This window comes from Geospiza fortis, unplaced genomic scaffold (genome assembly GCF_000277835.1).
Source record: "Geospiza fortis unplaced genomic scaffold, GeoFor_1.0 scaffold237, whole genome shotgun sequence".
Taxonomy (NCBI): Eukaryota; Metazoa; Chordata; class Aves; order Passeriformes; family Thraupidae; genus Geospiza; species Geospiza fortis.
The window spans coordinates 7345661-7360299 of NW_005054319.1; the positions used below are offsets into that span (position 1 = coordinate 7345661).

The 14639-nt window shown below is 40.1% G+C and overlaps 1 protein-coding gene across 1 annotated transcript in view; it reads right to left on the reverse strand.

Annotated features, from left to right (window-relative positions):
- CIITA (class II major histocompatibility complex transactivator) overlaps positions 1-11529 on the reverse strand; it is a 19224-nt gene extending 7695 nt beyond the window's left edge. Inside the window, exons 1-11 of the mRNA XM_031056539.1 lie at positions 11394-11529; positions 9645-9758; positions 9156-9215; positions 7773-7856; positions 7143-7205; positions 4317-4466; positions 2995-3135; positions 2803-2859; positions 1929-1991; positions 693-758; positions 1-246 (exon numbers count right to left, since the gene is read on the reverse strand). The exon at positions 1-246 is cut by the window's left edge and continues 1453 nt beyond it. Coding sequence (XP_030912399.1) covers positions 1-246; positions 693-758; positions 1929-1991; positions 2803-2859; positions 2995-3135; positions 4317-4466; positions 7143-7205; positions 7773-7856; positions 9156-9215; positions 9645-9758; positions 11394-11520 — 1171 coding nt within the window. The 5' untranslated portion in view covers positions 11521-11529. The remainder of the gene's footprint in view (positions 247-692; positions 759-1928; positions 1992-2802; positions 2860-2994; positions 3136-4316; positions 4467-7142; positions 7206-7772; positions 7857-9155; positions 9216-9644; positions 9759-11393) is intronic.
- Positions 11530-14639: the final 3110 nt, after the last annotated feature.

Below are 14639 nucleotides of genomic sequence, written 5' to 3' on the forward strand. Positions count from 1 at the left end.
GCTGTGGGATTTGAAATATTTGGCTTCTATCAATGGCTGTCTTTTCCTTCTCTTGCAGGCTGCAGGTTACCAGCTCCTTTTCCATTGCTTTTGCACTGGTCTTTCCAGTCTTGGTTTCAGTTTGACTTTGAACAAGTGTCCCATCAATGAACAGGTGATCCAGATTTACTTCCCGCTCCATGGTCACAGATTTGCACGTGTCTCGGAAATAATCCTTAAGGGATGAACAGAAAGTTTCCACTTGCTCTAGAGAAAAAAGAGCACACACAAACTGAAGGAACCAGTCCACAAATTACAACATCATTTCATGGTGGCTCAAGTGCCTGATTGCAATATGGTGAAAGCACAGGCATTCCCATAAAGCCCATAGGGCTGGATTTACCCCAGGCTACTGCAGCTGAGAAGTGCAGGCACAACAGACACTTTCACATCCATCAACTGAATAATTGTGGAGCTCTCTGTACAGATGATAAAATCACTGAAGTACACTAAGCTGCTAAGCAGGTACTACAGCTAGATATCTACAGGAAGCCAAGTCTAATATCTTGAAACCAGGAATTGTGCTCAGACCCTCAGAACAGCTTCACAAATTGTTGAATGATTCCTACAAGGAGCTTCTCTGTATGGAAAGAAACACAGAATCTTTTTTCCAAAAATACTGGAAGGTTTAAGTTCAAGAGTTCTAAACTCACCTGGTCTTTTGAAAGGTTCTTCAGAAGGAATTATGGAATCTTGAACTTCTTGAAATTTCTCTAAATCTGGAGAAACAAAACAATGTACTTGACAAAGACACCCAGATAATCACTGATTCAGCTTTACTAATTTTAACAAGATTAATGCAAATTTCCAAGTTCATTGTAGCACATATTCAGAGTAAGAGATATTTTGTTCATTTTACAAGGAAAATTAATAAAATTCTCCCACAAGTAGAATTCTGCTGATGTACAGTGTTAGAGGCAGAATGGCATCAAACAAGACCACAGCTGTTCTGACAGTTGTGGGAAGCAGATTTACCATTTCCAGGTGACATTCACTGTTCTTTTCAACTGTTGGTGTTTTGCATAAATTCATGCTCACACATAGTGCTTCTCTATGTCTTCAAAAGCACTATGTTCACACATAGTGCTTCTCTATGTCTTCTTCTCTATGTCTTTTTTTTTATTCTACACCTTGTAACCAAGCAGTAAAGATGAATGTCCCAGAGAAGTGACTCTTGGTACCAGTGTTTACCCATTACTCTCCCTGACAAAGTCCCATTGCTGTCCAATTTTCTTTCTTTTCACCTGTTTGCTTTCAAACTACTGCAGACTTCTGCAGTTGGGCCAGGTGAACAGTGTCTCCTTTACACAAAGGAATTGGGAATTTTTCAGAGAGAACACATTTTCTACAGATTGGTAATTGCAGAGTATCAGTTTTGACAAAACCTTTGGTAGGAAAAGCTTTGCAGATGCAAGACAGAATTTAAATTGACAAAGGCTGTAACAAACTCAACCTCACACAGCAGAATGTGCAAAAAATTACCTAAACCAAAACAGATTAATCTCCCTAAATATGCACAAATGTTTTTCATACCAGAATATCATCTTGATCATCTTGATGTAGAATGTGATCTAAAAGAAATACAAATCTTACCATTTCAGAGATCTGGAAAGTAATTCCTACCCTGCATGCCAGCAACCTTCAAAATAGTTTGAGTTCAGAATTGCTTCTAAAAGGGAAGCACCACAGGCTTCCAGTAAGAAAGATACTACATAAAGAAGGGTTGGGCAAGGATCTGTTTTTGATTTACTGTTTATTTTATTAAATAAGAAAACACCGTGGAAGAACAGAAAAAACACTGTAATGAGACATTTAGATGGGAAACTGTTCAAAGCAGGTAGGAGTTAAGAACTTTTAAAAAAGAAAAAGAAACTGGCTTGGTATCTTACATGCTAATTTACCTGCTGCTGCTGCATCTGGAATTCCAGGGCTTGTGGCATATGTATGTTGTGCTGCAGTAAATCAGTTGGAATTACTGGCATTGTTTATTTACACAAAAAGTAAATACCATTTACAAAGACTCCCCCACACCTAGGGATATTTGCCTCTTAATCTCCATGTTATACTTTTGCTTTTGGGGTAATGGAAGCCACCAGAGGGCAACAAACTCCTGCACTGGGCACTGGGACCAGCAACAACACTGATATCAAACTCTGGGTTCCAACAGCCCTCTGAGGGCTGGAAGGAAAGTGTCTCAGGAAAGTTTGTTACCTGAAGTAGGACTGTTAAATCCTGACCAAGGCTCTGATTTCATTATAAACCATTCTTTGCATTAGCTTTCAGTATTGCTTAGTTAAATAAGTTGGTTTTGGGGCTTCCATGGGAGCTTTCATGTTGGTTTTGGGACTTCCATGGGAGCTGGCTGCAGTCTGGCTGCCAGCAATGAGCATTTAGATGCTCAGACCATGCCAGCATCAGATCATCTCCCACTTTCTAAGGGTGCTCCAGCACCCTGGGCTTTGCATTGTTTTAACTAAACCTGACTTCTTCCAGAAACTGGATGTCATAGCAAACACAGGGGACTGGCTGGTGAACCTGAAGCTCTACAACTCCCCTATCTGTACATTTTGGATCAGAGTAAGCTGCCAGCAATCAACACAAAAAAGTAAATACCATCCATTTTTGGTTTTTTAAGGTCAATATGGGTAAAGCCTGGAGGGGAGAACTGGCTTTGAGTAGAAGCGATATGGTTTCTCTCCCAGTTCCAAGTGCTGTACCCCAATTTTCTACTACTGCCCCAATAAATCCCAATTTTCTACTTACCACATAAATTAACTGGAAAACTTGGAGACATGAATGTTTCCATGGAAGATGGCAGCACTGGCAAGAAACAAAGTATAGTTTTCAGCATATCATAACTATCAGTAACTGAATTTAATCAATGCTGCTGTTGGCAGCATTGATTTTTTTAGCACTTTATGCCTCTTTATGGGGATAAAAAGTTATTGCTCTTACCTGGATATACTACAACATCAGATGTGCCATTTTCAAGAACAAAGTTAAATATCTGCTGAGGAGCACCTGCCAAGCCTGGATTCTCTTGGTACCCTTTCACATTGACTGGTAGGTACTCTGAGGTCAAAGGTTCCGACAATCCTGAAATGAATGCAGAAGAATTACTCTTCTGTTTTTAAAGGGTTCTGCTTTCTAAAGCTTTATCAGAGAGAAAAAGCTTTCTAACAGTACTTTCTGGCAGCTCATAGGCAAATCTTCCCAGTGGAGAATTCACAGGATTACATGAGGTCCACAGAACCCATTAAAAAAGAACTCTTACAAGGTATGATTAGCATGAAATACAAGGGATTACCCAGCTTTTAGCAGCCACTGTTTTCAACAGTCTAAAGAGAAATTCTATTATCATAAGGAGAAATGTTTTAGGCAAAGTCGGTAAACATATACTCAAACATCCAGAGAAGAGAAAATGTGTAAATAGTATGTATCTGCATTAAATTTACCTTCCTTGCACTACATCCTTCCCAAATAACTGCACATCACGCAGGTTGTACAAGCACCCTCCCTCTCAACCCACACTGGGAAAGTTTTTTGATGATTCAGTGCTTGCAATTTAATCAGCCATAGCTCTGAGTTTCTGTAAGTGGAACAGAATTTCTTCTGCTACTTTATGCTGCTTCAGCTCGCATGAGGTACTTCAAGACTCCCAACTTACACACTGGTTTTGGTTCCTTTCCAGCACAGACTTAACAGTGAAAGGTGTGGAACTGTGCCTTTGTCATTGGCACTCCTCAGGGTACCATGAGCATCTTCTGCTACCCAGCATGGCCCAGGCCAGGTGCCTGCACAGCCCATCAGTGGGATTACTGCTCACTTTTCATGAGCTAAATCATAGCCTAGATTTTGCTCTACTGCTGCAAATGTAATTATCCCTCAGTCCTTTACAAATCTCTGGATGAAAAAGAAATTGGAACTAAATTAAAGTTTAATAATGAAAAATTTTGTGACTTCCTATTCTTAAGACAAGTAAGTAATTACTTAGGTTAGCATAACAGCATTACTTAGGTTATAACAGAACAGTAAATAACTGTTTATAACCTGCACCAATTAAATAAAAGATTCATTTTAATCAATTAGGAGCAATGCCCTCTTAATTTCCCTTGAATATTTTTCATTCTTTTAGTGAGTACCACACCTTTAGGAGCTGCCTTACCTGCCATTTTCCTGCCATTGCTCATAGTCAAAGACAAGATTGATAAGAGGGTTTTCCCCATGTGTAAAACAGCCTGTGTACAGCTGCACAACTACAGCTGTACTCTACCTACCAGGAATGATGAGGCTTCTTTCCAGCCCATGGGCAGCAGGAACAGAACAGGACATGTGCTGGTTAGTTAGGGAGGTGCAGCTCACTGGATGGCTGTTGAGAGGCATAGCAAAGAAACTGCCACTCCCCGCAGAAGCTGCAGGGACTTCCACTTTAAAATAAAATAGCAAAACAAAAGGCGAAAGTTATCTCATTGATAGAAATTAAAGGAACCAAAGAAGAGGTCTCAGTGGATAAGATAAACCACTTGATTCTGATCAGCTGTGTTTTGATTTTCCGAAAACAAGAACAATTCACAACAGCTTTCTGAAAACAATTTAGCTCTTAAAATCTAAAATGTATTTATTAAATTCTGTAGTAGATCACTTTTTCTTCTTAGTAGTTTCTCTTTAAATTTTCTTTTTCTTCATCTTTCCTGGCCTCACTTATTTTCAGATGTATCTAGATGTACATGACCCTACACATGGATGGCTGACAGATAAGACATAACAATGTCTTACATTGGCTGTACTGATTTCCCAAGCACAGTTTGCTGTCTCAATATTGCACAAAAGCAGAGAGGCCCACAAGAAATAAACTGGGAACCTTGACTCCCTACTTAGACACTCCAGTGCTTGTAAGGACAAAGAGTGTGTGTTAAGTTCTCCAAAGAACAGACACAAACACCAGAGCTTTTAAAGATGCATCTCTTCTGCAGCATATTTTTTCCCTCCAAGAATAGAACAAATGGAGTGAGATGTTTATGCATTGTACAATTTCATCTTATCAAAAGACTCCTACAGATGAAGTAAGACACACCTGCTTATTTGAATTAGTCTGTTAGTTTCATTGGTTTTACAACACCCCTATTCTCAGAGTTGGTTTTGCTTTTTCCTTCCCTCTCCTGTCTAGCTGCAACAAGTAAGTCTGTAATTCATCACTTTCTGTGGTCTGATGTTTTTATTAGGAGCTACAAACTTGTCTGAGGTTTGTGCCACTATTTCATATAATTCCTTTGAAAGAATCTCATCCTTGGCTGACTTTAAACTTTAGTACACATTATTCTCTTTGCTGTAGGTAGTCTTGCACTTCTGAAGAGCTATGCATTTGCCTTTGCAGGATCATACTGTGACACCCGTGACAGGTTAAAGAAACTCCTGATTTTGTCAAGTAGCCCATATTTTTGTCAATTAGATTTTTCTACACAGCACTTGTACTGTCTTATGTATATGTCTCAGCACCTTCACTGGGTCAAGGACAGTAGAAAAACTGATAATATTCTGAGGACTTCCAGCAAAAGGATGGGTGCAGCTTCACAAAGCACCTATTAGCTCTGTGATGATCCTTTCATCTGGAATGCAGATTCTGTAGGGTGAGGCACTTGGAACTGACGTGCCATTTCCTTATGGCAAACTGTTATTATTAGAGTGACATAAATATAGGCTTTTAAAAGTGCCGAATCTGTAAAGGAACTTAAGCAAATAGAAAGGAATCCACCTTTAACGGCTACTAACTGCCAGGAACTTCACCTGTGTCCAAAAAACTACAGTCAGCAGGTACCAGTTCAGTAGAAACTCTGATATCATTCCCAGAGCTAGCAAACATGTTTTTTCTGCTCAGTTCTCCCTCCCCACTCCCTCAGAACTCCACAAGAGCACTGGAAAACCAGCTTGGATGGCAGTCATGGTGTACACGTATATTCTCTCAGACTTTCAGGCAGTCTGTGCCAGCTCCTTACCTGCACTGTGCTGAGGTGCAGTCCCAGATCCCAGAACTCTGGATGGGACTCTAGGTTATACACTGGTTTGGCCACCCCCCAATATGTACATGGCCCTGGGCTTTGGGACACCCAGAGTCCCCTTAGGAGCCTTGGGAGGTGTGCTGATATAAAATGAGCCAGATGTCCATTCAAAACACAATAGAAAATAGTTAAAACTATTGCTGCTAAAACAGGTTGTTCTCACCTGGATTTTGGAAGAGTATTTTGCTGGTTTAGCTCTGCCTGAGATACCCCTTAAGGCTACAGTTGGGTGAGAACATTAGCACCAGTTTACACCAGGGGGACAAGTTCCAGCCTGCCTGCTGGCCCCAGGTGTTGTCTTGTAGATGGTCTAACAATGTGCAAAACCTAGAAATTTCCCTTTCTCCCTTTCTTTCTTTGGTTTAAAAGATTTTATAGCATGGACTAGGCCAAGAAATCATCTCTTCACAGTTATTATTTTCACTAGGATGTTTCACTGGACTTTTGGAAGATGTCACACTTGGAAGAAAGAGGATCAAACCTAGGGCATGTGGAGCTATGACTTGATGGGTAATATGACTCAGGTCATAGCTCTGCATTTCCTGGGTTTGATCCTTTTTGTTCTAAGTGAGACATCTTCCAAAAATCCAGTGAAAAAAAAAAAAGGTGTACGTGATAAAATTTACAGAATTTGGCACTGACCCAGGTCTCCATTATTTTTCTTTCTTCTCTCCTGTGGATTTAGAAAAGGTCAACTGTGCCTCTGCTGATGTTAAGCAAGCAATTTTCCTGTCACCTGGCAGGAAGATGTACTTTTGAAACATAAGGATCCAAGTGTTCTTAGGCTACCACATAGCTCATCCTAAGTTCCACAATTTAATAGCTATGGATAAGAGGACATGGATTTTTTTATACCATAAATTAGTCAGAGGAATCTAAAAGTGTGATTTTTGCAGAAACATGAAAATGCATGATGATCAAAATCACCAAATCTATGAGAGCAAACTTTTCTGGAAGGTAGAGTTACAGTACCTAACAGAGGATGAGACTTTGGAACATGAGACAATATATGTTCAATAACCTTTTCTTATTCAGCCAATGACTTACCAATTTTCTTATATTTGGGTTCTGAAGCATCACAGTAACTCTCTGCTGCAGAGCCTAAGAAAGCTGAAAGAAAGCAAGGTCATAGTAAGTGGTAACATTTTGGTAACTTCAAATTTACCCCATGAAACTAATTTTAAATAGAAGGGGGTGTTGCCAGTTTCAATTCAGCTATTTCAGAACTGTACAGGCCCAATGTATAAAAATGAAGGTGAAAAGCCTCATGTTATTTTGCTCTGTGAAGTTTTATTTAGGCTGCAGATTATTGTGCTAAAGATGTTTGCTGTTGTTCTTGCAATTAAAAAGGCAACTGTTCAGCCAATGCTCACTGAGCTATAGATACACTGAAAACAAAGTCAATACTGCCATGAGGATGACAAAAATGCAAAGAAATATAACATTAATTTAATGTTGTGTTACAGGAAAACAAATTCCGCGAACTGTAAATTCTACGCTTGGAAGAGCTGCTTTCAGTTCCTGCCCACAAAACTGAACCAAGGGAGAGGAAGCTCGTCTGGTGTCACTGAAGAGCTGCATGACAAATGCACTGGGGCTGTGCTAAAGCCAAGGGGCTGGAATGCAAGTTTAGAACTCAGGCACAAAGCCTTTCATATTCTCACTGCTTACACTTACTTCGTTTAAGACATGACTGCATCTTTATGTCAGGAAATTTCTCAGTGTTTTCAGCAGCTATGTCATCCAAAATAAGGTTCCCTGCTAAAAATATGAAATATGGTCCAATGTCAAACTTTGTTCTCCTAAAAAAATTACAGAGAGGAGTAAAAGCAAGGGAAACACACCAACAGAAAGCAAAGATGAAATATGCTCCAAATAAAACACAAAAACCAAATAATGTGATAAAAGATGTACCCAGATCCATATGACTTAAAAAGCCCACAGAGCTCTGAGTGCAGACTTTGTCACCCTGTGTTAATTTCTGAACTGCAAACTATTAATCTACTGGCAGTGGCTAATAAACCATAAGTACTTCTCAATGCTCTAATGATGAGCAAAGGATAAAATATTGCAGCTGTGTCACAGTGTGATCTCAGTACTACTCAATTTATGTACTAAAGGGATTAGATTCTTTAAGAGACAGAATAAAGGGTTCTAAAAAGATTTTATATTCTGTGCTGCAAGAACTGTGAAGTCATCCACACCATACTTCTACCGGAAAATACTTAAGAACTAATATTGCATTCTGTTTTTTTGTAAAACCAATAAAAATATTGCAATTGGGTGCAAATTATAAACACATGAGGAAGCAGTATATAACATTTGAAAAGCCATATAAGCTTCCTGCAGCTAGAATTATTCTAGGGAAATACTGACCTATGGAAAATTAGTCCCAATTATTTTGCTCAAACATAAAATAGGATATACAGATATTCTGTGAACCTTCTGGTTCTATGGATTTCTCAACAGCCACCTATTGATATATCTGTTCTGGAATAGCAAATAGCAGCATTTGTGCTGCCACCAAAACAATGATTTGGTACCACAAGCCAAGCAATGTCTCCAGTCAAGAATGGATGAAAGAATGAATCACTACATACACATAAGCATTGCTGCATTACTCAGGGTGAGAAGTAAAACTTGATACGCTTCCTCAGGCAGCTCTGTGCATCCTGACAGAAATCAGTGTGTGTAAACTGTATTTATACACATGCAAAGTGCTCTGGGGACTTATGTGTATCATCCCTGCTGTGCTCAGGGTAAGTGTGATGCTACTTGAGGCTATTAATGCCCTTGACAGTGAAGCTGTGCATATTCTATGGGCATGGCGACATGATCAGCAGCTTGGTCAGAGACAAAACGGCCATCTGTGAGAAAGGCCTGCAAAAATGCATAAAATCCTCAAGTTTTCCAAGAAAATCCTAGGACACTGTACCCAGGGGGAAAGAAGAAGATACCAGAGGTAGAGAAGCTTTACTAGTGTTCAAACGGTGGGGATGAAGCACATGTTAGACAGAACACCATCATGGAGAAAGTTACTCTTAGCCATATCAATCTTACCAAAAATGTCTTCAACCTGCTTCTCTTGCTGATCCTTGAGCACATATTCTACTAATTCAGCTAGCAACAAAAGAAAAAAACAAAAGAGGAACACAGTAATGATGCAGTAAATGTCACAGCAAACGACTAGTTAGCTTATCCTCATTAACAGAACTCTGCAGTGTAAGTAAAATGGAGGAGTTAAATTAAGTTTTTCTTGTAAGTTGTTGTTCAGGAAATAAAGATCACAAGAAAAGAGAAGTAGAGAAAGGAAGTATTAAGCAGAAGGAGACATTAATAGAGAGATTTTCCCCCAACAACCACAAGCTACTGTTAATCAGTTTCCCCCCAATGCACAGGTTCAGATACTCTAAATCAGATCTATCACACATGAGGGAAAGGCTACTTGAGTAAATACCATGGCTTTAGATTGAGAATAGAGTTTATAAGAAATAGCTATAGCAAATGATTGTAAAATAATGATTTAAAAACCAAAAATTGCTTTCATACCTATTTTAGCATAAGCATCCGTGGTGTTGCAACAGGGGTAGAACCCATCTCCATTTTCATATGGGAAATCCATATTATTTAACTGTTCATAGTTGCTGGCATCAACTTCAAGATCTAGAGTTAATGAGGAATATGCATTGGCTCAATGAATGCCATAACCAAGCATAAAAAAGCAGATAGCAGGACATGCAGAACAGGCAGATTTGTAACTTCAGCAGAAGGCTTTGGCTTTTCATTGTGTGTTGGCTAAGAAGGAACAGAACTGAACTCTCAGTAATTCACAGTCACCTGGAAATCAGCACTTTTCTTTTGCTGAACTCTGAGACCTCATCTCTCCTAGTAAACAAAATACTTCCTGAGTGTATTCTATGATGATCAAGCCCAGACTCATACAGCTTATTAAACCTTCTTATCCTTCAGGATATGGTGGTATCACCCAGATGCCCTGTTCAGAACAATGCTGTGTTCATGCTAACCCCTGAATTGCACTGCAAATTGCCTGTGAAGCTGCCAGTTGGCCAGGGACCATGCTAACACCTTCGCAGCAGAGATGCCCAGCTTCCAGTGACTGGTGCCATGTCCTGATGATGTTTGATTTACCTGCATCATCTCAGACATTGTCAAGGCTCAAAAGTATTCCAATCAGTGAAACATGTGATAGCATGAGTCAGTGCCTGACCCCTAATTCATCCTACTTTCAGTCACTGAGCATGTGAGGCCATGGGGTAAGGAACACTCCTGCAGCGGTTTTTAACAGTCAGAAACTGAGAGGGAAAAGTCCAGCCTGGGAAATGATCAATCATAAAGATAATTCTGGTGCTCAATTCTCCACTGATTTGCCCATGTGCCTACTGGCATTGGTCACTCATGAAAGTCACACTGCTCCAAATTGGTAATATTTTCCACCTATTTGGCACAGAGCTGTGAGACTTCATGCCTGGCATACACTAGCTCTTCTCCTCTCATTGCCATTCTCAATCCATGGTCCAGCTCATTTGTTTAACATAAGCTCAGCTAATGCTCCATACCACAGATAGACTTTCATACTTTCATAACAGAACACTCAGGGAAGGGAGAGCAGATCAGTCCACAATTTCCACACAAATTCAGGAGCACAAAGTTTGAGATCCAGGGCAACCTCCTGATCTGATTACTTGTAGGAACTGAATTGCAAGAAATTATCAACTTTATACTCTTGCCCTTCTGCTTTCTCATTTGTAATGGAATTATAAAATCACTGTGTCCCAAAAAGCTGGAAAATGACACCTGGTAATGAAACTCCATTGTTTTGGTGCCTTAGGATCTCAGAATGTAAAGCTGTTTGCTCAGGGACTGCGTTCATCACAAACTCATCTAAAAGTCTCTGTTTAGCAAAACTTTTGGCTTCAAGCCACAGAGGTGTTGACAATTACACTTGGCCAGCTTATGACAGGAACATTTGCAAATAAACTACTTCCAGGAATGATATCCAAATGAAAGACACTGTCATGCCCTGATGAGGGACAGTACAGTGTGTTTTGTTAGACTGACTGAGCAGGATGCTATAAATATGTACAATTTAAAAACATGACAGTTTCTGGAAGCAGTCACTGTGTGTACAGACAAGCTTAACCACATCCTACCATCAAAGTGCTTGTATCAGTCCCCATGATAAACAGCCATGAGGTGGCTTTGGAGCTGAGAGGAGATGGCAATAACTTACAGTGTGAGGAATAAACCAGTCAAGTATTTTTTTAGTGTTTTACTAACCTGTAGAGAAGTCACCTTCTTCATCTCCAGATGACTTAGGATCAAAGAAAGTACACAGATGCACTGGGTCAATATCACTGTGCAGTAAATCAAGGTAGCCATTTTCAGGCACAAATACTGAATCCATGGTTTGTCTCTTTGTCTGAAATCAAATTGCACAGCAGTTAGCTATAACACAGCCACAGCTTTCGTCAGTCAAATCCACAAGTCCTGCACTGTGGCTTTCTGTTGACAAGACCCAGATCTTGAGGCTGGAAAGCTGGCATTTCTTACCAAGACCTGCATTGAGTTATAACCCTGAGTTACTTAGAGATCCAGAGACAGCTTGCAGTGAGACTCACCTATCGGTTACTCCAGGGAGAGGAGTGGGATACTGCAGTCTGACCACCTGGACCAAACCAAAACTGCCAAGTATTGAATAAGTGGCAACCCTGGTATCTTATCAGGATATAAATGATGCACAAATCCAGCAGGTATCAGGGAAATTAGAAGACTGCAGTGAATATGATGGGAGAATCCAGAAGCCACATTTGTTCATAAAGTTTATCTCTTCCTCCACATAATTGTAAATTCCCTTCTATTTCTGTCCAGTTACTGCAGCAGACACTAGAATCCGTTTAAACATTCTTCCTGGATATTCCACAAGTATAGAATAACACTATGTGTTACTTATTCATCATCTCTATCAAATTATTTCAAACCCAAATATTGGCTCTTCAGTGTTTATAGATCACTGGTGTAAATGCCACCTGAGCTGGTGATCTAAATTATTTACTCCAGCATAATACTGAAATACCAGGATGAAAAGAACAACCAGCAAAATTTTCAGACTCTATCCTGTTAAAATAGGTGTCCACACTCCACAACCATGGAAAGCTTCAGCTTGGCATCAAACAGCATATTTTTCAGTGAAGAATATCTAATAAATGGCTCTCAAATACTCTGCCCTTAGCAGAAGACCACTGATGTCCCTATTTGCATCCATCTCTGTTCCTGAGGAGTGCAAACAGAGAGCAACTGCTGTACCACAAAACCTGCCTGCAACAGGGAAAAATCAACAACAACCAACACTGCAGCTGTGATGAAAGAAGGCAGAGCAGACCTCATCACACAATACCACGTGCTGCTTGTTTTAAACTCATCTTCATTCCTCTTACCCCTCCATGGGGTTGTCCCTCTGAATAGCTTGGAAATGGGGATTTCTGCATTTGCTGCAGAAAATGCCAAAATCTAGAGCCAGGACTTCGAAAAGTAGGTGAACATGGTGTGGATCCATAAACAGGAGTAGCCTGCACTAAGATAGTTCTCCTTTTTCATGTTTTATGGCCTTGCTACACTACCAAGAGTACAAAAATTTGATATTATTGCCTGGCAGCTATAAATGGAAAGCAGAAGTTGAGAAACCTGCCTGAGAACCAAGAATGAGGTTATAAACACACCAGATTAATTTTCAGTTTGTTGCAACACTTTGTTTTGCCCCTTCCATTTGTTAAATTAACAGAAAATCTAAATAGGGCCTTTCAAAAGGCCAAGCTGCCAGACTTTGTGAATAAAGCTGTTGAAAAACTACCCCTGAGTCAATATAATTTTGGGGTTAGAGTCAGAGAAGAAATTGGGCAGAAGGCTTAAGGGGAATGCAAACCAGACAAATCTATCACTCCAAGTTCAGTGATTGGCAAACTGCATGATTACAGCACCTAGAGAAGAGTATGTCCTAGGGAAGGAGATGGAGTAGGCCTACTTAATCTTCATGGAAATACCAAGCTTTAATTAATTTATAGTCATAAGAGCTTTTCCATCTTTAAACTTTTCTTTCAATAGCATTTCTCTATGGATAAACACATAAGAAATGCAAAAATGTTTTATGTTACAATGGTCAAGAAGTCAGGAAACAACCAAGGGAAAGTCTTGGCAGTGCCAAATCTGGCTGCAGAGCTTAAAACTAGAATGTAAAAGATGGTACATCTCAGGTGCACAGAGGAACACTTTTCTACCTTAACAAGATGAAGATTGCCACTCTTTCAAAAATGAAAAACTTGGTTGCTTGCCTTTATTTGCTACACCAGTCTGAAAGGCCCTCACCCTACTCTGGTATGTTTTCTTCATTGTTTTAGTTTTGACACAAATCTTTGTATCAATGTCTCTCTATTGACTACATTGGATTTAGGATCCTGGGATTTCTTTCTAATCTGAACTGAAACATTTTTAATAACAGCTGTATTCTGCTGCATTAAAAATATGGTGCCACCATGGAAAATATACTGTGAATTATGAAGCAAGTTTTTGAATAATGGAAATTTCTACATGGAGAGGAGGCAGAGGCAAGGAAAACTACACATCAGGGACAGCAAGTGTTCTGCTGCATATTGCAACTGAAGGACACAAAATGAAACCAGACCTTTACCAAACTTGTTTACAGCAGCAACTCCTTTCCCAGAGCTTCCCCTTTTTGTGTCACAGCATCCCGGCCGTCCTGTCTGAGGTAAAGGGTGAATAAGCTCTGTACTGCTCAGCACTTCCTCTGTTGTTTCATACATTATTTTAACCTCATTTACTGATATTATTTTTAATCTCATTTACTGATATTACATTCCCTTTGGGGTCTCATGAGACCCAATGCTGTCAAAATGGGTATTTGGCAGTCTCATGCCAGAGGAATAACAACTTTTGTGATGATTTCTGTGTTAGGGCTGTGAAGGCCAGTGGCAGCTCTCAGCAGGAGCAAGGCAGAGCTTGCAGGGACCTGCAGGACAGGAGTCCCCAGGGCCACCTGCGAGGCTGCCACGCACAAAGGGCATGTGCTGCGTGGGGGCGAGGAAGGACAGACTTCCAAATGTATTTTCATGCCATTCAGAGAGCTCAATCCTTTGTGGTTCGGACACTGGTTAAGACAAATATTGTTCTTTAAATCCTTAAATAACACCTCCTTTCCCCAGCAGCCGATATGCTCCAGCTGCACAGCCACACCTGGCACCCTGCGTGCCCTTTGTGACACCTCGGCAGTGATTCTGGGCACACCTGATACTGCCAGGTCTCCACTCAGGATGCATTTGGTTCAGCTCTGCATCCTGCACACATGGCATGACAATATGGTTCACTTCCAAGACTCACAATGCTTTTTTTCAGTGCTCTTTTAGAGTTCAAGTGATATATGAATTAAAAATGCTGGAAAAGCAGTGAAAGAAACAGTGACCATCACTGTAAAAGGACAAAGAAGGAGTAGGTGTTCATTTAAATCACATATTA